A 23,590-nucleotide genomic window follows, 5' to 3' on the forward strand; every position below is an offset into this window, starting at 1 on the left:
TCCTTTAAGTCATTCACACGTACACATCCTGCCGCTGTAAATACTCACTATACAGCACTAAAGGTGTATTGATCCACCGTTTACTGCGTTTGAATAATGTTTGGTAAAAGCTGTTGAACAGGCAAGTTTGAGATTGTATGCTTTGACTTACTCTCTACTAAGTTCATCTGTTAGTCATCTCACATTTTCACCTCACAGTGTGAACATTTTTGACAAAACACTTTTCAAGGTAAGAACACGAGAGACAAAAGAGAAACTATTGAAGCTACTGCAGCTTTTTAAAAGCAGAAGATCCTGAACGCTGCCATTTCAAGTTCTGCAGGTTTTTTTACAATTTCAACATGCGATTCAGTCTCCTAGCTACAAAAAAGGTTTATAGAAAGCATGTCATGCTCCCCACCCCCCCCCCCCCAAAAAAAAAGGAAATCTGTGAACTCTGCCATTTTATGTTGGAATTTTGTACTCTGTGGTCCTCTTTGGATGGTTTTGTCTGATAGTTTCCTTGGTGGATATGAAAGATTAATGCAGCAGAAACACCTGCAGCAGTTCCTCAATGACAGCTGTAAAAGTGCAGTGGAACAGCTGTGAGAAGACAGACCGACTGCCGTGCCCTCATAAAGCAAACTGTTAAACAGGGTGTCACAGCTTTTGTGAGTCATCTTGTAACTACCCCGGCAATCAGAATTGACTTTCCTTTCATGAGGCTTCTCTACAGATGCGGCCTTTTTTTATATTTCGTATTTCTCTCGACTGCAGGTGCACTTTTGACCTGTGCCCCATGCCTCACTTATATCAATCTATTGTGTGTATGCGTGCGTTCATTTGTACGTCTTCTTGTGTTGCACAAGGGAGGAACTTTTAGTTTTTTTTATAGCTGAACACATCAAAGCTGATACAGAAGAACGGTAAGCAAATGCATTATTTAGCTTATTAAGTAGCAGGAGATCACAGAACACTAAGTCAAAGTTAAATGAGCATAAAAGCATGCCATGTTTAGTCTCGCATCATCAGACCGCTCTCCACATAATGTGCCAGTGCAGGAGAAAGGTCTGAGATACAATGAGGCCACATCTGTTGAGTCACAATATGTTTACAGCATATTCTACACACATGCTATGTGCTGCATATGTTGTGTTTGTGTGGGTTTCCTCTGGCTGCTCTGGTTTCCTCCCACAGAACTAAAATGCGCAGCGTGAAGTGGAAACTCCAAAGGTTGTGACTGTTTAGAAACAGATTCAAAGACTATTAATATAAATATTTACACGCAGTTTACGTGGTTTCCCCTGGAGGGTCCCACTGTAATGCAAAGTGCTCTGTACTATCTTATTCTTCTAAGGTAAATACCTCTATACATCGAGGGACAGAGAGTAATAATAAATATTTAGTAAAAAAAGACTATTTAAAAGAAACAATAATATTTATATTTAAAAAAATAAAAATAAAATATAAATACATACATTTAGAATAAAATGAAGATAAAAGAGATGGCAATAGTGATCTAAAAAATTTAAGTAAATATAATATATTATAATATAAAGTACATTATGTAGATATCCAAACAAGGCCTTGTTCCCCACGCAGCAATTAATGATCTGGACCTAACTCGATGAAATGAAAGACTGAGACCAAAATGAAACAGGAAATGAGTCACATGACCATGCCTACTGTTACACTTTGAGCAGCGGTGGGCGGTATTGGTAGAAGCACTCAATCCCTGACATGAATCACAAAAGCTAGCACTTTGTCACTTCCAGGAGCGATGGGAGACGAACGTTCGCCATGTGGGAATAAATTTGAGCAAACGGTTTAACCACTCAAGTGTTTCACCCCGATGTGAATGGCCGAATTGACATAATTTTTAACACAAGTGTGGATGTACATGCACGTATTAATGCAAACACACAATTACACATTATTATATTATATTATATATATTGAGCCTTAATAACACTGCTGAGTTGTTTGTGGTGTAAACAGTCACGGAGCCATTTGATCACAGTCAATTAATTAACATGCTGAACCCTTAAAACAACTGCAGAAAGGAGGCCGGCTTCTCCTGTCTCTCTGTGGGACTCCTCAGCTTCCTGGCAGTGGATGGTTTTCTGTGCGCTCCCTTCTGCCTTCAAATCGGACTACAGTAGGTTCTTTGTTTCGACTTATGTCTCATGATGTCTAAGAGGTGATGCAATATTGTGAGTTGAAAAATTGTCAGGATCAGTTAAAATATACCGTTGCTAAAAACTACAGTGCCCAGCTGTTTTAGGAAGTCAAAGTATTGAGAGATGGACTAACATTGTTATCCTCGGTCCTGGTCGCTGGCCTGAGGGTGTGCGATTCAGAAATCGTCGTCGCGTATTTTGCATAAGCCGCAAAGTTGCGCGGCCCTGGATCGTGCACCTCCGAATTTATGGAACTAGGAGGCACAAATAATTATAAAGCAAATAACTTGAATAAAGTAGCTAAATAATTAATTTACTTTTACGATTAATATGTCAGGATTTTGGAAAGATGATCGCTTCATTTTCGAATGCTTTAAAAGTCAGATCTTAGAAATCTACATTTTAGGAACTATTCTCCTCTCTTAACAGGGAGTGTATAAAGGTGTATAACGGTGTATACCGGTGTATACCGGTGTATAACGGTGTATAACCGCGTATAACGGTGTATAACGTGTATAACGTGTATAGCGTGTATAAGGTGATACAGTAAGTCTGTGAATATTTGATATGTAATAGGAGTTTGCACTTCCTCCTCTGTGTTGAGGAGTTGCACGTGAGGTCTTTGGCGTTTTCCCGGTAACACTCGTTCTTTGAAGAATATTTAGTTTGTACTTCCGTCAGTGAGATTTCTTCCTCCACCTCAACACAATAGCGGAGGTTGTGGTGCTCAAAAGTGAAAAAAATCTAATTTTTTAAAACTCCATAGCAACATTTCTTTGGTAGAGACCACTTCTCCAATAGAAAGTATATTTTAGTTTGAAGTCACCTCACTTCAGAGTTTATAGGAAAAACGCAAGCAATAATAAATAAATAACATAATAATATAGTGATTATTATATGAGGTCGTCATTGTTAGAGGTTCAGGTTTGTGTTCCCAGAATGGCACATAAATAATTGGTTATGAAGAAACCTCATTTTATATAAGAGACTAATAGATTTTAGTGGGTTTAATGTGCACTTTAGGGCCCAGAACGCATAAAGTGACACCCCACTGTGATTTATTTGCCATCATCAAAAATATGTAAGCACACACTGAAACAGACATTTCCCATTCAGCATGTCGTGTATTACTCACACATTCTAAGATCATTTCTCCTTTTTTCCCTCCTTTTTAATTCATCTTTTATTTTGTTAGCCATCTGAGCGTCGAGAAATGAAAGCATTTGCATTGAAAGGACAGGTGGGTGTGAGACATCAGCGCGTGTCTGAATCGCAGCATTAAGAGCAGGGAAAAATATCAAAAGTAAGAAGCATTCAGGCGGCAGGAGGAGCAGGGATTTGAGCAGATATTAAAAGATGATTGTGCGTGGGCTTTTTTTCTCCTGTGCTCCAGAGAAAGAATGTAAACCCTGTATCAGTCAGACTGAGGATAATAAACAGCAAAAAAAACATCAGAACACAGCACAACAAACACAAACAAAAAGAAGGATGGGAAAAAGCGCGGCGTATAAATAGTTCAAATATTTCAAGTGATTTCAGAATGCGATGGTGAAATACTGGATGTTTGTGTCCTCAGCCACAGCAAAGTCTTTTACTCTGTTGTTTTCACTGTAACTGTATAAAGGCCACAAGAAGTTCACAAATAAAATGTAATAATAAAAGTTATTATATTGATTAGCTATCAACATTGATGTAACATTTTCAATCCCACCATAAAAAACAACAAAGATGAATAAATAAATATAATTAGAAACGAATGAATCCCTGTTTATGTCTCTACACGACTTGTAGACACTGATTTGATCTGGTTTTTGACGGCTGCATCAACACTGAAGGGTCCGTTTTGAATGCTTTTCTGTTATGAAGTCTTTCTGGTTTGAAAATACTTTGTTGTTTTCGCCGCGCTTTGTCTCACACATCACTGTTTCTGATTTGTTGTTCTGCTGTAGGCATTGCAAGACAGGATGCGTGTAAAAAAGGTTCGGAGTTCAAAGTGATTTCCTTTCCTCTTTGACACTTTGTTACTTTATTAAATTGGAGACATGGATGCATGTCAGAACACTGTGTGTATTACCTTGTTTTTTACCATACACAATAATATTATTATTATTATTATAATAATCTGACTCAATAGTTGAAATGCAAAAAAGTAGACTTTAATCTTACACACTCATAATTATTGAGACCGTGGCCAGCCAGCTCATTATTATGCACACATCCTTAGTGCCACTGAGAAATAATGTGACGCATGTAAGGTGTTTTACACCGTGCAGGTCTTACTCACAATACGGATATCGAGCTGCTGATTTCCCCAGAATCCTAATTGAGAATGCAGTTTTGTTGTATGGGAACATGATGTTAAGGACGCCTCCTTCAGGTACGCTTTAAACAACATTGGATTGAGAAGATAACCTGATCTAAATAGATGCATTACTACAGCGTGGGACACACTGCATTACATATCAGTTTTTAAACTACCTGCCCACCATTAGTCTCATCACTTTGGTTATGTGTTAACGTCCTGTAGCAGTGCAGCTGGTCGGCCGCCATTGTTTAGCTTTCATTTTTTTGTTATATAAAACACATGAATTATGTGTATTTATTCAATGTGATCATTTTTGGAAATTGTAGTTAAACTTTAAGCTATTCCGAGGACTGCTGCAGTTTGACTTAGGAGAGCCGTTCTGACTTTTGTCCAGGCCTCTTACTTCCCTGGCAGCATCACTGCTGCTCCTGTCCTTGAAGAAACAGGATTATGTAGCATTTTTACCGATGATCCAGCTGGCAGGACTTCTAGATTGAAAATACTACAAGATCAATGTTGTTGTGTTATTTCCTGTTTGGAGCTGGATTCTTTTATTCTCTGACATCGATTCATCCTATTGTGATCCATAGTTAAGTCTCCTCATTTCCGACTGCAGCTCTAAAGACCGTTGGTTTCCAGAGAGTCTCCATCACCGAGTAGACTGACGTTATGTCGGCCCTGACGTCACAGGTCCGAGCTTCCGCTTTCATAACTTTTGTCTTTCCTCATCAGAACCATGTGGAACAACAACGACCAGACGGGACAAGTAGCTGCCAGGATGGAGACTACTTTGGGCAGTGCGAGCATCTCCGTCTCCCAGCAGCAGGCACCCAAGAAATTTGCCCCTGTGGTCGCACCCAAGCCCAAGTTCAACCCTTACAAACAGACGGGAGAGCCCACCCTCTCCGACCCTGCAGGTAACGCCACTAAATCACTAATATCATCAAATGAAACGTTTATACCGTCACTTTAGACACGTTCTGAATCAACACATCAAGAACAGTGTTGTGTTTTTTCCCACTCGTTGGAGTTTAGCCCACACTGTCCAGAATCTCCTACATTACGTTACTATCAGTCCTCAATCATGTTCCACTTGAAATTAGTTGTTTCTCCCAACAATGAACTGTACAGCTTTCCCTCAGGAACAAGTGAACTTGTGTAGCAAATTCATTGTATTGATTGTGCGTAGCTGTACACTCTACAGCAGAGAAAACCGCAACTTCAAATGTCTAAATACTTCCCTTTAAAGCTACTGAGCTGCGTTAAAGACGTCATTAATATGGTATTTGTTCAAATAAATCACATCACTATTCACCCATAATTTGCCAGATAGAAGAGCTATTTAAAATTGATTTCCATAGTTTTAATATGATGAAAACAAAAGGTTTGGAGAATAGGAGCATAACTCTCAATGCTGCCTGAGAGCATTTTATTGTCATGGTAACACTGATCATCGATCCTTACATTTAAGTGTAATTCTAGTTGCAACATGGATCTTATGTTTGTAGTTTTGGCCCTTATTTCTATCAGCATCAGAACTTTGGAATGAACAAAGTGAGTGTTCGTGTCAGGTTATTAAGCTTTTGCTCTCAAAGTACGGATGGGACGTGTGTGACTGTGTTTATGTGGCAGCTCAGACTGATCACCTCCAATACTTTGTCTTTGTCTTGCCTCTGTGCACGTATCAAGCGGAGCCGTGAGGCCTTGCAACACTTGCACATTTTTTGATGGATATGCTTCATACATACTCACATATTTGCATTGTGACAGAGGCCTTGTTGCATGCCTAATTTCTAACACACATACAGTGTAAGAAGTGTGGTTTACAGTCATGTGTGAGTCCCGGAAGCCTTGCATGGTCTGCTTTTTTTGGGCCCCTTTGGAGCTGATGGTTTGTTTGTATAAAAAAAGCTTCTACTGCTACAAGGTATTATGCAATAAACACATTTACTAGTAGAGTTTTCATTTCTATGCGTAACTTACTTTATTTAATTAGTCTTTGTTCCATTGCAACAGCGTTAGTCTGGAATTATTAAGATTAACATCTCAGGCAAAATGTTTTGAAGATGATGTAGTATTAAGTTGAGCAAACACCGAGGCTGTGCTCCACAGAGCATAACTCTGTCTGTTTTACATGAGACAGATCTGACTCCACAGAGCCTTCATAATCATCTTTGATGAGTAATATCTGTACAGAGAGAGGCTCATATTATTAGATATAATATTTCGGTTCCTATCGGCATTGAGATAAGTATATAAGTGTTTGTAATATTTGGCCATATGAACCTTAAAATCTATTATAAGCACAAGCCTTTCTGAACTAAAGAAACTCATCTGTGTGTTATGCAAATGAAGAGTAAATAAGAGTAATGCTAGTTGCCATTTTTTATTGATGATAAATCAAATTTTAAAATGAAGACATGTGTTACCTATAGTCTATACCAGGCGTTGATGCTTCAGCAATTTATAGGAAATCAATTATACAACTTTATACAACTGTAAATAAAGATACAAATGTCCTGAATCCTGAAATATTATATCAATATTAATAATATTTATATTGTTTTTGTTTTATTGATTGATTTATTTCAAATATATATGTGTCAAATAATATTAAATTCACAGTTAGCCTGAAGTCTTCAGTGAGCAAGTTGTTATGAAGTAAAGGTAGAACTTGTCGCCCCCCCCCCCCACCTGCCCATCTGCTAAACGTGTTGTAATGTGAACATTATCTAAAAGTCAAACCCCCCTGAGAACCCTAGATTTCCAAAACAGGGGAAACGGTTATGAAATTTGGCAAGCAGCGAACACACTGTCAGGTTGGAAACCCTGCTGTCTGTGGGGGTTTGTGGTTTGAGTTGTGGATCTCTCTCGTACTCCAGATGTTAAGTCTTGTTAAAAAAGAAGTTCTTAGACGGCTCCTGTTTGAGCTCTGCCCACCACTGACAGGAAAAACAAAACCACCATCACCAGTCATCCCATCGTCTTCATTTTGTAAATGTGGCCTTTGGTGTAAATAGTTTAGCTTCACCTATATGACAGCTTTCTATATTGATGAAACAATATTTCAGTGACATTACCTCCATGTTTATTGTCAGAGAATAAAGAAATGAACTCCGGGTCCTGACTGTTGATATTTACCTCTAGCCATGTTCACAGATTTCTTGCAAATAAAAAAACTAGATTCTATTCCTAGTCGTTGATTCCTGGCATCATTAAAGCCTTGTAATTCCAAAATGTAATTTTACAAAAAAATATTTAATCTAGAACCGTCGACACAATTTTTTATCCACAATTAATCATTGTCCGGGCGTTAAGAGGATTAACGAAACAATATAAAGAGGGAGGGGAGACATCTGTGGATGATATAATTGTTGTAATGTAAATGTTTTAGTTTTTGGAATTCATGCCACAGTTGCATTGTTCATATCTCATGACCTCAGTGACTTGAGAATAAACTGTTAATTCCACTTGTTCTCTTCTATCTCTCACTGTTGCAGTAATTACATGCACTGCTTATTATAAAGATTCAGTTGAGGTCAACGAGACTGTTGATTGAAATGGGAAATATTGAAGAAACACTAATAATTTATTTTCTTATTCCTGATATCTAAAACTGCAGCATGTTGCAGTCAAAATACAAGTGGTATTTTTTATTAAAACATTAACATTTAATAATGACACCGGTGACTGGTCGTTGTCAGCATTTTGAACATGCAAATGTGTAAAGCCATCTGCAGACATCTCCACTCAAAGGATAAGATGTCTTTATGAACAGATTATCTGGGTCTCCCCTTTTTTATTTATATAATATCTTTTATATCAAATGTGCGGACTGTCTGATGTGAAATTGAGGATTAGCATAAAAATTAGGGACACGTCAATTTGGCACAGCGCCTCGCTGTCCCTTTTGTCTGGCAGGGGCCAGGACCGGGGCTGACGAGCGTCTGAGGCCGTGTTTATTGTGCGGACAAAGAAGCCGGTGCAGACGGGGCGGTGCACAGTTAGCGAGGGCTGCCCTCGGATGTTTTAGGGAGAACTTGTTCTGATTAAAGCCCCAGCAGGAAGAAGTGACCCTTCACTCAACATTTCTTACAACAGATCAGATTTTAGGGTTTAAGTTGATCTCATATGGTACATGTACAGCAGGGACGTCAGCAGTGATTGCTTTTTGCATAGAGAGGTCAGCGCTCCACTTCTTTCATGCACCTTCTTTGCTGCAACATTTCACTGTATTTGTTTTAGGGAATTTAAAATAAGGTTCATACAGGTGCTGGAGATCCTTGAAAACACTTTCAAGTGGACGGTTTGAAAAGTGCTTGGATTTTGAATAAAGTGCTTGAAATTATAATTGTAACTTTAATTATAAATCCCTCTGGCTGAATAATTCTCTTTTTAGATGAATAAATAACATTCGATATACACAATGACATCTAATATAGTGTGATGAAGGGAAATGATCAGTAAACTGTACACAGTATGTACTTTATATAAATATGTCATTTAATACAGCTCTAAGGTGCTGGAGAAGTGTGGAAATGCACCTTGAAAATGCTTGAAAAGTGGTTGAATTTGACTTTGGAAAAGGTGTAGTAACCCTGCTAAATAATATAAATATAATGCTTGTGTGATCAGACCGGGAGCAGCTCTGCAACACACTGTAGCAGAGTTGGACAAAATATCACAAATAACCGTACAAGCTAATGCAATCCAGTGCAATAGCCCGGCGATAAAGAAAACTACCTTTTTAAAGATATATTATATTAGCTTCAGTTTGGCTGCAGCAGTATTGTATGTCATTTATCGTATGCTGTCGAGCTTTAAAAAATTGTTTGCAAAAGCCTTTGTGTTATTGGCCGATGGTACAGACGGCCTTCCTTCAATCTCTTGTAAACAAAGAGACCTCGCAGGCCTGTTTAACGCCAGCAGCTTCCTTTATACCTTCACATCCTTTTAGGTTTTTATTGAAAGTCATAGAAATGTGTTCCTGGTAAAAAACGTTTTGCATAGTCTTGTTGATGACTTGTTAGTCTGCTCTCTGGGACTTTCAATGTGAACTACGCACGAGAGCTGAGCGTTGAGTGCCATGTCGAGGACAGAGGTCACATTTGATTTCATACCAGTGATTTTATATTTCCCTTTATAGGTACATGACATAATCAGAGACCTCAAGCCTCTTGCGCTGTTGTTTAATTCCCAACCGCTTCTTTAAATATCTGTTTAGAACGATTTTTTTCTGTATGAAGTGACTGTAAATACTCACATGGCGCTCCAAAAAGTGTCGGCACCACCAGAAAATGATCCGAACGTGACTGAGTCATCACCAGCAGCTTCATTCACAATATATTTATCTTATATAGAATCTATAACTTAATATATCAAATCAGATTTGTCTTTTGTGGCAGTACGGTGTTGTGTTTCACGACGTCTGCTGTTGATTATGGAGGCTAATAAGTTTTTTGTGGTGAGATGATCATAGTTGAAAACATCGGAGAAGTGCTGTTTTTGATCAAAACTTCTCAACTTACCAGAAACTCGCTAATTGTTTGCTCTGAGCAGTTCAAAACTGTCGACCATGTGCATAAGCTGTTTTTATTCCTCCCTGCTTGACTGGCCAGAGGCAAACTGACTACCGGTTGTTATGTCAGAGTCCCTCATGGGTGTCACCAGGAGAATTTACAGGAAATCCACCAATGAGTGCGTCTGTGTCCCCATAGAGCCCACAGGCGCTCGCTGTGAGCGCATACAAAGGCCACTTTTATCTAAGTGGAACACATACCTTGTGTGTGTGTGTGTGTGTGTGCGTGTGTGTGTGTGTGTGTGTGTGTGTGTGTGTGTGTGTCTCTACAAGTGAACTCTGTGGTTCTTTAATATTTGCTTCAAAGTTTTCTCATGACTTTTTTTAAATAACCTTTTTGTCTACATTGTATAACATTTCTGTTGTGAGTTTGTTATGCAGCCGAAATGAGACGTTTCACTTCTCTAAAATCTTAGCACCATCCGAAAGGGTCACAGCGTTGTGAAAATATTTTTCTTTATATCCTGTCTGTCAAAGTTGTCTCTACATAATCAAAGGAAGTTTGAATGCTGAGTAAGAGTTCAAAAAACTAATTTGCGCACTGGAAAAGATTGCATGAACTGCTCTGCCATAAAGTGATGTTTGATCATAATCATGAGAAAACACAAGCTTACACATTTTGTGATAAATTCCATACATCTAAAATATACATATACTCTGATACTGGTGTGTACTGGTGATCATTTTGCCTTAGTCCTGTGTCAAATGTTCTTGTTAGTTTACATCATATTTAGTCGTCCTGTTTATTTGTCTTTATTCAAGTTATAGTTGACTAACAGTCAAAGAAAACCTATAAACTATTTTCGTATCGTTTTAATCAATGAAAACTGTCTTTCCTTATCGAAATGAACACTGTACTGATCAATATTTCAAAATGTAATTTAGTATATATTTTATACTCAATATAATAGATAAATTGTTTATAATTTATTTTAATACATATAGATGTATATACAAATATTTCCTTTGCAAAAAGTCTGGCACTCAATTTTCATTTCACCTAAAAAACTTTTAAATAATTTTGATTACTGAACGGGACTTTTTAAAGTTAATAAACATAATGGTGACACAGATCCTAAGTTACCATAAACACTTCTAGTTAACGGTAACAAGATGTGTGACCCAGGCTGATATATTGTCCTAGCTCTAGTGCTGTACATATTAAATACTTTACACCTAATCACATTATTGCATTCAGAGTTTTTAATATCTATATATGATATTAAGCTAATTGATGGTTTCTACAGTTAACAGGTGCAATGAAAAGGGATCTCCACCGGAGAGATTAAGACTCCTAATAAATGAAATTATTCATCCATTAGATGGTCATGCTGTTTAAATGTCACCGTAGTATTTACACTGTGGAAGTGTGCTTCCTAGCATTAGAATACCCTCACAAGTCCCAGCCCACAGACCCTTTGAGTCTCGTTGTACAGAGTAGATTCTCTGCAGATGGATATTTGCATGTTCAAAATGCTGAAACGACCAATCACTGGTGTCATTATTAAATGGAAAGGTTTCATGTTATGAAAGTGGCTGAGTTTACACAGCAGTGACATTCGACTGGCTTCCTTTGCTCTCCCTCCCGCTTGTTTATAAGACATGACAGCAAAGATCCCCTCTCTGCCTTTTGATGAATCACACTTTCCATCCTCAGCAGACCTTCCTAACATCGCATTTTGAGGCACTAATTGTTCAGCGCATTTGATGTTTCAAGCTTTAAGATGGAAAAAAAGGACAACTGTGGCTCCCAAAGCTTTCACCTATTCTCTGTATTTGTTCCTTTTCTTTCATACAAAAACACTATCCGTCTATTGTTCCTCATCTGAATTCCTCTTCCCGTGGGAATTCTCCTCAGAGTAGCAGAAGCCAATTTGGGTCTGCTCCTTTACACTTAAAACAAGCCTATCTCCAAAGACCTCAGATCCTTCCCTTCCATCCCCAAACCAAATGAAGTCATAAATCACTCCTCTATACATATCATGCTAATTAAGAGCAGGGCTCAGCTGCTCTTCTCCAGCGGAAGATGGAATGAAGCGGCTCCATAATTATGTCAAAACAATGTGCACTCAACCTCTGCCACGGCACATTTAGAAAGGACATGTGGAGATAAAGCATGTGGACTGACACTTAAACACTTTGGCCAGTTTGTCTGGAACGGATTAAAGATGTTTTGCTACTGAATAAAGTAAAGCCAGTCTTTTATTTTCACTACAGATCTTTACAGTAATGATACGAGCCATTCTAGGTTCAAATAAATAATTAAGGACCTGGCGGAAGGGAGTAATAAAAGTAAAATAAAATAAAAAATAAAATATTCTCTGAAAAGTTATCCATCAAGCCGTCACACAGCTCTGTTGTCAAATTAGCCAACATGTTAATTTATGCAATGTCTTTTTATATCACCTCTTTATAACCACTTTATAATATGTATAATGTGGAAATCAGTTTATTTTCTCCTAAACGTTAATCGTGGAATTTCCGATAATTCCCCCCCCCTCTCCCCCGGCTCTGTATTTTATTTTGTACCTACAATGGACCTAATGTCTGTGCTAATATTAAAGAATGAGCTATTTAGATTTTAGGGGTCAGTTACTGAAGAAGTTTTTGAGCGTTCCTGCGACACATGTGGACCCACCCTGTCTCACTCCGCTGCCTTTATTTTGTGTGAATGTGTGAACGTGTGAATGCTAACAGACACCAAGCTTTCAGCAATAAATCAGGTTCACATCCTGCGAGATCATTTATGTCCTGTGCGCCCAAACACACAGGCAAACATGGTGTTTTGTTTTTTAAATAGTGATCTCGCCCTGTGTTTGAGGTTTCTTCAGATTTACCTCCTCTGCTCTTTCCTTTGCAAACACTTTCCTTCGCTAAAATGTTGGATGCATAATGCGAAAAGGCAGTCGTGCTGGGCTTTGTCCTAAGTCGTTAAAGAGCAGATGGCCAGCGCTTACACACGTATAACTCTGATATTATTGTACATATGTAAATCTGTAAACATATGCTCAGCCTTCAGCCCCTAAAGAATATACTAATCCTTTTTTTTTTCTACAAAGAACTATTCTCTGCTGGCTTTTCTCTTTTCTCTTGAAACTATGGATTGTGTTGCAAAAACGTTTTCTCGTTCAAGTAAAAGACCATGAAAAAATGGCAGCCATTAATCATATACAGTACTTGAAGTGTTTATTAATGTGTCACTTACTTGAAAAACAAAGTTTAATATTAGTCCCAGTGTCACAGCTGGATCCATCTCCACCCCTTTTATCTCCCCCTTAACAATACTCCGAATCCCGATAACCAATTATACCTCTTATGGCCTCTCAAATAACTTTAATCACTGATTAGGATTCCTTTTTCAAAAAGAAGCTACTTAAAAGTAATTGCTCAATAAAGACAGGGGAAGTTGTTGTATTAAGTAGGTCTTCCTGCTGCTTCTCTCATTAGTGCTCACTTGGAGCTTTCAACTCCCTATTGTCACAAATGGAGCTGGCTTCATTCACGGCACAGAAGCCGCTCTCACTCTGCCTCGTTCACATTGCTTTGACGTGACATGGCGGCATAAACACCGAGCAAACCGGCAGAACAGAAAGTGTTTAACAGCTGTGTTGATTCTAGTTTCATTAGAAATGGCAAAAACATCGGGTGACGTAGAAGGGATAAAGTTTCCGTGGACTGCAGCAGAGACCCGGGGTTTGTCACGGCGGTGGCACCTCTGGCTGGCTCCTATTTTTAAATAAACAGTCGGCTGCGTTTATTGGTGGGAAGCCGGTGAGGGTTCTCGCAGCGGCTCGGACCGGTTGCTTTGAAACGCGGTGAAAAAATGCAGCATGTGCACAAAATAAGACTGAAAACGACAGAAATAGCATAACCTGTGAATGAGGGGAATCATTTTCAGTTCCTACAGATCTTCACAATTTTAAAAATGATCTTTCTTTTTTCTTTTTTTTCTATGTATTATGCCACAGTCTTGTAGTTGAGAGGAAAGAAGGTCCTCTTTTGATGAGGACAGAAAATGATGCCGGTAAAAGAAGGAGAAGTGGGGAGAAAAGTATTTGCGTTTGCACTGCAATTTGTATATATATAAATATATATTCTAAAAACTTTTTTTAAATAGAAGTTTTGGTCAGATTTCCACCCATTTCGTAATATTTCAGACAACCACCATGTTTGGGAAGTTCGGGTTATTTTTTGCTTTAATACGGATCCGTATCGAGAAAAATAGGAAATAAGTTTCTTGCCTCACTCTCTCTTTATATCACTCTCTGTAAGTCGCCTATCAATAACATTAATCACATTTGCATCCCTACTGAAAATATTAAATCTATCTACACCCAATGCTTGCATGCATGTTGATCCACGACATAAATTAGATCATTAAAAACCCCTCGAGAATTCAAAAACTTTTCCGCATCTTAATACAGGCGCTAACAAGTGTCTGAATGAGACTTCAGAGGAGGTCAAGGACGTTAAACGTCATCACGCCGAACACAAGGAAAGTCATCTACTCAGTGTGGTGACGTTCGTTTATAGCACAACAGTAGCTTTTTTACTTCTGCCTCTCAAAGCCAGATAATTCCTTATAAAGAAGAATGTTAAGTGATGGAAATAAGCTATAACATTACAAGCCACTTAATTGGAAATGCTTCTGTATTAAACAGTCACAGCCAACTTTGAGGTTGAGTGTAGGCGTTTTTAAGAGAAAACAGTTTTGCTGAGAGATAGGGAATACAAATACGTTTAGTGATTGTTCTTACATTACAAACACAGTTCACTGCTAAATGACGGGCATGATTACAGATACTACAAAAACAAGGTTGAAGTGGAAAATAACCAGAAAGATCCTTTCAGCAAGGATGCTTCCTGTTCCAGCTCCAAGTCTTGCTTTCCACTGTTCCACATGCAGAAGGCCTTTTCAATAAAACATGCATCTCTGTAACATTTACAACTCGTGTGTTTCCTGAAATGAGAAATCCAAAACATCTTTGATGTTTGAGAGAAATGTACATGAAACTAAATGTTATAATTCTCTGTAAGCCACAAGTTACAAGTGACTTATATTCTGGCAAAAAGAGATCTGTGCTGGAGTGGGAGGGGAGGGAGGACCGGCAGCAGAGCCTTGTTGTGGAGCAGCATATTTTTATTTCCTCTCCCAGAGGTTTACTCTGGAGTTTTAGCGGAGGTCACAAGGTTATAAAATAAACAATTCACACGGAGGCCCTCAAGCACCCAGAGGGAATATTTAATGCAATGCTCACAATTTCTGAAATGTTGTAATGCTCAAGACGCAGACATGTGTCCAATTTTAACCATGCTGCATTATCTCTCTGTCTCCTTTTCTTATTTTTCTTCTTCCTTCGGCAGTTTTGTCGAGGCAGCTGAAAACCACGCTTAATTAATTTGGTCAGCTGCCTTGGATAAACTACATTGATGACATCAATTAGATTCTAATGAAAACAGATAAAAGCCATGGAAAGCAAATGGAATATCTGAACAGGACTCATCAAAGTCTTAGCATTGGAACAAATTCCCATTACGTCTCATAAAAGCCTTCAATTTGCAAAGCTCATGTCTGGTTTGGTACTTAGAAGTACATGGTCAAATGATTCAGTCTTAAATCGAGTGCCAAGAGAAGCCAAATCAGAATTTAATTTGTCACGTAACTCCTTATCCTGTCTGAAACATGTGGTTGGATGCAATCCTTGGATTAGTGTGTACTTTAGAACTACAAATTTGGCTTGTTTCTCTTTTGGCAGAACAAACACCTAGTCGAACCCATTTGTAACACAACATTTACATTTACAATCTCCGCGAAAAGAAACGCATGCTTACTCCAGATTAGTACTTCTTAGTTAACCAAATTGCTACAATTAAGTGTGTCAATCCATTGACGTGGGACGATGATGAGGCTCCATTACATTGTGTCTTTCACTCTCTGTCCTTTGTAATAACTGGAGAACCCCTTTCCAATCTCTGATTTGATTTCACAGTTCAAGAGAAATTATGATGAATAATCCTAATTTCTTAGCATTTTGTAAAATGCTGGCTGGAATGTATTTTTTGTATTTAATGAGAAATATGGATTTGTTGATTAATTGTGTTTTTAAAATATTTAACTTCAGAGTTACTTAAATGCTGTCACATGTCATAATAATCAATCGGATCCTGATGAGTGTTTGCAGGACCCATTCACGCTGCGTTTAGCTCTCTTAGATGCTCCACTGTGTTCACCATCTACCCGCTTTGTCTGTCTGTGGTTAGGTGCTGAGCTTTTTAACTGAAAGTAGTTGCTGAGTGGCTGAGGCCAAAAAACACACAGAGCGCTGAAAGTGAACCGAAAGACCAAAGTTGTGGATTATAAAAAACAAAACAATGAGCTGAAAGAGGTTAAGATGCTCCGCAGAGCTGAGAGAACTGCAGAGTTGGGTGATAGTTCGCGACCCTTTCATATTTTGCAGCCATTTGATCCATTGTTAATATAAAAATATTGATTGTAGCAGCTTTAAACTGTGTTAAGTTGTAACATTAAAGCATTTGTTACCAACATCAAACCAACAAATGTAAAGGACACTTTACGATGTGTTGTTAATTTGTTGTAGCATTCCACAAATACCAAAGGGCGAAGTTTACAATGAAGTGCTCAGAATGTTACACGGGGATGTGCGTGCACTTTCTCCACACGTCTATTCATATACAGTATTTATACACAGTAACCTCAGTTAATCTCACCTTAACCATGCAAAGCATCGTGTGAACTATTCACCGTCTGGTGATGTCTCTTTGGTTACTTATTTCATAGTATTACACGTGTGTTTGCCTCTTTTATGTAATATGTTAGCATACCTATTTTATCTAGTCATTCATCTGCACCGTCCCTTTGCTGCTCTGGGACAAATAAAGGATTTCTGATTCAGATTTTATGTAACTGAAGGAGTTTATATGATTCACTTTATCCATTTTGTTGACATTGATGTGTACGAAGACATTTCTTGTTGTTTTTTGCACCCGTCACACTAATTATTGAGTGTAAATAAAATGATAGAAATAAGTTATTGCATGATATATCAGTGGTTTATTGTATGTTCTATTGTGACAGTTTGAATGGAGGAAAAAAAAGAGGAAGTGTTTAATAAGCTGTTTTTGTTTCTCTTGGTGCGTGTGTGTCCATCCCAGCGGAGTACCCTCCCCCTCCACCACCTGCGGAAGAGTCAACCGGTTTCTCTCCATCCCCCGGTTCCTTCCCTCCTCCTCCACTGATGAACTTGTGCGACTATCAGGTGAGAGAAAGTGTTGTTGCATTACATTTTCTTGGTTGTCAGTAACTCTTGAAGAGTCGGCGCAGAAAGCAAAGACAGCCCCGAGCTCTACACTGAGTTCATGTACCAAGTCCAGCCAAACTGTCTGTCCACTTGAGTTGCAGCCAACTGCAGAAGCGTCCAGCTCCAGATGCTGCCTGGAGCCAGCCATCATAACTCAAGGACCCACACACAAACATACTTTCTTCAATTCTGAGAGCTGTAATGCAGCAAGGATAGAAGACTGACACCTATTGGTGGAGCCTGGTCACTTTTCTCTGCTTTGCTGGTCATAATACCCACAGGCATTTGTCCCTCCCGGGATATTTGGCCTCTGCGATCTCACTGACACCCTCAGCACTTGACCTCTGCTGTGAAATCCTCCAAGTGCTTCACATTCCTTTGTTCAATGTCCCCTCTTCATGCTCCTCGTTTGATCTGACCGGTTTCTTATCCTAAATAAATGCTTCCTTTGTAAGTTTGAAAACCGAATGTTACGTAATTTTAATAAGTTATGCAATGCGTGTAACTTCACCGCTCTTCCCACACAAACTGTAAACATAGACAGTATACGACTGCATCCTGGGGATTAGCAGTGTGTGTCATGTGGTGTTATGACTTCAATGTAAACTAACTCTAAAAGTATTTTCAAAGGTGCAGTGCAACGACAGTTACAGTTTCATGGCTTTCCATTAACCGAGGAAATCTAAAGCTAAGAGCTGCTTTCCACTAACACATTTAGAATTGCCTGAGCATAGAGAAAGGGTCACACAAGCAGTTAGAAATTTAATAAGGCATCAACAAAATGTACTTCTCATATTGGAGTTCAGCAAATCATCAGATCATTAACTGTAATCGGAGACACTCATGCACCAATATTCTTTTAAGGCTTGTGCAAGCTTTGAATACAATGTTCTAAAAGTTTAATGTAATTGTGCTGTTACAATTTGATCATTTCAATGTTGTATGTATTCGGTCACTTCTGGCCCGTGACCCGTTTAAAGAGGGCCGTCTTGGTGCCGATAGTGAAATATTGGTATTTCATATTTAACTTGGTAACTCAACGCTATCAGATATTCTTAATTTAAAACAAATCTGTCTTTTGCCCACGTTTTAATGCACTACGTCTCCCATGAAAGAACATAGCTTTTAAAATACTGTCAGCGCTTAGCATCTAGAACGCTAGAGCATCTTTGTCTGAAGTGAAAGTGTCCGTAATGTTCTTTAATGTGAGTGTCAAGTTGCAGTTCCAGTTTTTCAAGTTTGTGTTAAAAAAAAGTCTGGCGCCCATGTGTTGACTGAAACAGGTTTTACTTACTGTCGATCATTCCTCCTGTTCACACTAACATTAAAATATCTCTTTCCAAATTATTTTTGCCCAAAACAAGGACTAAGGATTTTGTTTCCCATCACTATATGTAACAATTTACGCATTAATGGATTTGTATTGCTAATTGTTGACTAGATTGTAACATCATTTATAAACTGAGACCTTCCCCCGGCTTTCTCGGTTGCCTGTAACAGCCTGTGAACTGATTTCTATGTAAAGGACTCCAAAGGAAAATCCAAAGCATGATAGATAGATACTTTATTTATCCCGAGGGAAATTCAGGCATCCAGTAGCTTACGTGACGCTTACGTACGCTCCCGAGTGCCTTGTCTCTTCAGCTCCCTTATAGCACCAACAGTGTGTAGCTGATGTAGCAACGTTCTGTCTTGAGTGGATAACACCAGCTCATTAATCCAGACTCCCTTTGTCCTCTAAAGTTACGGAGCACCTAACATCAGGTCCATGCAGCCTAGCTAAGTTACAGCTAACCTTAGCTCTCCTGCTTGCTAACCTTATCGCTAGCTACATACTATCTGAGTGGATGTGTTATTGGCAAGCTTGACTTCACCAGCTAACATGATCCATGATACTAACTTAAGTATTTTTGACAAACGGTGTTGATTTTAGCCAACAATAAACAATGTAGCGGTAAAGCAAAGGTGTATACCTGGCAATTTGATTGCTAAGCTAAGGTTGGCCAGCTAGCTGTAATTTAGCTGCCTGACATGGGTCTGGTGTTGGGGGGTCCGTAATGTTAGCTGATTAAATAATTTGCAAACAGTAAGCTAGTTAGTATCATTATGGTCCAAATAATATATAGCAACATTACAGATAGTAACGTTATTATATGTGATTATGATGTAATGTCACATGACTGTTTTGGCCGATGCTAGCATGAGAGAGGGCAACAGGATGCTGACTGCAGTTCACTTAACGTCCACCGCTGTGATTAATATCATGAGTTTTTGTTAAAATTCCACTTAGTACCTTTTAAGTTGACGTAACAAATATAATGTGGCAAGCACTACAGTTAGTGTTCCCCCTATGTACCGCTGCCATAATGCCAGTTCTTCTGAACAGTGTCGACAGTAGAAGTAAAAAATATCTACGGCCTGAAATTACATAAGAAATGTAGTGCTTAATTAGTTTTAAAAGTGCTTCACGGTTTCATCACATTGGCTGTAGAATCATTCTGGCCATGCAACTTAATTCCTTAATACACCGCTGGTATCTTAATTATGTGTTCTGTAGCCAGAGCAGAACTCTTTAACTGCAGGCGCCGTTTAGAAAAGAAGGGATAGATATCAATCAAAATGTCTTTGTATCTTGTTCTCTGTGCCTCAGCAGAGAAATTATACACTCTGAATGAATAAATCAGTGATTTAAATGGTATTTCCTCAGAAGAAGGCAGAACTATTCTCTTGTCTTTATCACCCTGGCGGAGAGAGATGTCTGGATTATGACATGCTAATGCCAAAACCTTTAGCAGGAGAAAGAAAGACAAAAGCAGCTCCTTCTCATCATGGCTGTTGTCCACATTATGAAGCCCTGCTCGGCAAATTCCAAGACATCACAAAGACTGCGATGTTTTCTTTCATCCTCCTCGTTATCCCTGTTAAATAAGTTTGCCTGTTTTTTTCTTTTGTTGATTTGAAACAAGCCATTAGTGTTTTGCTTTGTTTACCCCCGCTCATGATTGCTTTAGATGTTTTTAAGTAGCAGCTCTGCTCCAAATGGAGGCAAGCCCTGTAATGCCTGTAATAGATTGTGACAGGTAATCCAAACACATAACATTAGAATAAGAAGCAGTCACTGATCCAGCCAACTCAAAAAGCCCCCGCAGGCAATTGCAAGAAGTCTTCTTGCAGTTGCAGCATAGTTCAGAAGGCTAAAAATATATCTGTCATTCCATGGAGAAATTCCCGGGAATTTTGTAGAAACTAGAGTGTCACTAACGGTCAAATCATTTTAGCTACTTTCCAGATTTTTGTGCAACAGTTTTGTTTTATTTTGTGTCTTCCCTTACATGTTGAAGTTGCGTTTTCCCTGAGGTGAAACTGGAAAAACGCAGATGAATAAATCAGTGAGGTCTCAGACTGCTGGAGTGATCCTGATACTGACGCTTTCAAGCTTCCTCCGATAATAAACTGGTTAAATAAAAATCATCTTTTATATGGCACATGTTTAATATATGGAATAAAAAAATATCAGACTTTAATTCTAAAAAAATGACCTTTTTGTTTGAGATACTGCTGGATGAGATTTTGATGAATAATGCATGAAGAATGAAATACTGTAAATCCAAGTGTGCTGAAAAGCATGAGGTGAATAGTGCACTCCTTTATGAAAGTTGTCTTTCAGACAATACATTGCTTCTTATTTCTCACCGCATTTCTCTAAGAGAGAAGTCTCTGCTATTGATGTGTGGCTTTCAAAGGGATTGTCTCAGGTCAAGGTGAACATGAACTCAGAAACTGTAATCCAACGTGTGAGAAGGGTGAAAAAGCCGGAGTGAATGTCTCAGAGCAGAGTCAGAATTACTAGTCATTGATGATTATTTCTCCTTAACTTCTGAGTGCAATCAGACAAAGTAACTTTGTGTCATTACAGGCTGTTCTGGTACGTTGGCTCACTGTACTGTACATACGTGTGATGTTTGCTCACAGATGAAGGGACCAGAGAAGACCCTGGAGGAGAGACGCTCCAGTCTGGATGCTGAGATAGACTCCCTCACCAGTATCCTGGCAGACCTGGAGAGCAGCTCGCCCTACAAGCCACGGATCACACAAGTATGATACCAACACAACTTTACAGCTCTACATACAAATCATAGACTGTATATAGGAAGTTGACGTAGTCACCGTGACTTCACCCTGACTTCTGTGGACTGTCGTTTTAAAGCCTTGAGTTTACGGCCAACAAGAGTGTCTTTTAGACAAGCTAAAGCTAAGCTAACAGGCAAGATATGGTGAGCACAGACATCGATGTCTACTTATTATTAAAAACATATAAATAATAATACTAGAAGCACACAGCTTCCTTGGACGTTGTTTTAGTACAATTAACTACACAGCAAGCCATATTCATTTGAGTTGACGCCTAGCAGACAGCTAGTGGCTAATTATAGGTGTGACGGCACCCACTCAAAGTGGTCACTCCCCTTATTGATGCCTCACTTTGAGCCTTGATATAATTTAAACGGCTAAGTTGTATAAAGTTCACCCATCGTACAGTTGCCATGAACAGGTAGATTAGCTATAGAGATCAAAAACATTTTTGTACCAAGCTGTAAACATGTTTCTTTCTGCCGTAAAGTTGGGAATTTGAACATTGGGATTGACTCTCTTTTGGAGCTGACCTCAAGTGGCCATTCAAGGAACTGCAGTTGTTGTTGCTTCCACGTTGGCTTAATTTTCCAGTATCGGAGGTTGTCTCCACTTGATACAATTATGCACTGACAGTCAGTAACTAAGTTAATTTCAGTGTTTCCCCTAGGTTTACGGCTTTGGAGGGGCGCTCACCGTGCGGGGGGGGAAGGGGGTTGCGTGCACGTGCGTGGCGCGGGGAGATTGTGTGCGCGTGCGTGGCGCGGTGTCAGCTGCGAAGCCCCGCCCTTCGTAAAACGGAGCGAAGGAGAATGTGAATATTTGAAAAAAGAAAGAAAAAACACCTTGAATTTCAGGCAAGGGCGCTGCCCCCCGCCAAGACAATGGGGAAACACTGCATTTACTCAAGTACTGTATTTGAGTATACTTGTGCACTTGTACTTTACTTAGATATTTACATTCGCTGCTGTTTGTGCAACTAAAACTATTAGCTTGTTCAGCGGCAGACTGCTGTCCCTGTCCTGCTCCACAGACAGGCTCAAGAACTCTTTTGTCCCCCTGGCCATAAGACTGTACAACTCCTCTTGGTGATGGCTGGGGGATTCCAACTTTTGCAATTATAATATAATATACTGTATTTTTACATTTGTATTTATAATGTACAGTCTTTATCGCTTATTTTAAATTTTATTTGTACTTACTTTTTAATGGAGGGAGGGGGGGGTGTAATGTTAATACATGTACAATGTATAATGTCTTTTAAGATACTGGATGCCTACATTTCCCTCGGGATGAATAAAGTGTCTGTCTGGCTGTCTGTCTGGCTGTCTGTCTGTCTGGCTGTCTGTCTGTCTGTCTGTCTGTCTGACTGTCTGGCTGGCTGTCTGTCTGTCTGGCTGGCTGTCTGTCTGTCTAAAAAATAATGACCTGTAATCTATCTATTAATGTGGTTAAAACAGTTCCACATTTATTGGCTACTAATGTACATCATTTCATAATCATACTTCTGTACTGTAGGATTTTGTACTTTTAATTTTTTTCATTACATTGTTGTACTTGTACTTTTGAGTAAGTAAAGTAAAGGACCTGAGTACTTCTTCTACCACGACTGAAATACATGACAACGTAGGAAGAGATGATACACTTGGCTTTTAAACAAGTAGTGCTGTATGAAGGATGCTATTGGGTCAAAACACCAAGAAAAGTACAGAATTGTTGAAATATTTTGGACGATTGAAACTAAAAGATAAACTGTAGCAAAGTAGGTTCCTGCAGGAAACAGACCCAGATGTTGCATCTCTTGAACATATTTTGCACTCATGACAAAATGAGTCTTGACCTAAATCATTAGTTGATATTAGACGATATTAAGAGCTACTTCAAAAAGTCAAAGCCTTGGGCAGTTCACTAAATTGTTTGACACACAATAAATGTAGGACAGGCGGATAAAAAAACCTAACCAATTGTGTTTGGAGTAAGAAGGCTCAGAGGGGCTTTTTTAACACCATGCAGAGATATGTGAGATATTCAAGCAATAATGTAATACCTGAAAGGTCTCCGTGAGAGCATCACCAGTGTTTTGTATTTAAGTCAAAAT

General features: G+C 38.9%; 1 protein-coding gene across 1 annotated transcript in view; it reads left to right on the forward strand.

Annotated features, from left to right (window-relative positions):
- Positions 1 to 23,590, forward strand: part of lpp (LIM domain containing preferred translocation partner in lipoma) — a 121,343-nt gene that overhangs the window by 23,140 nt on the left and 74,613 nt on the right. The window contains exons 5-7 of the mRNA XM_029429366.1: positions 5,197 to 5,381; positions 17,216 to 17,319; positions 21,334 to 21,456. Coding sequence (XP_029285226.1) covers positions 5,201 to 5,381; positions 17,216 to 17,319; positions 21,334 to 21,456 — 408 coding nt within the window. The 5' untranslated portion in view covers positions 5,197 to 5,200. The remainder of the gene's footprint in view (positions 1 to 5,196; positions 5,382 to 17,215; positions 17,320 to 21,333; positions 21,457 to 23,590) is intronic.

This window comes from Cottoperca gobio, chromosome 4, assembly GCF_900634415.1.
Source record: "Cottoperca gobio chromosome 4, fCotGob3.1, whole genome shotgun sequence".
In the NCBI taxonomy this organism is placed as follows: Eukaryota; Metazoa; Chordata; class Actinopteri; order Perciformes; family Bovichtidae; genus Cottoperca; species Cottoperca gobio.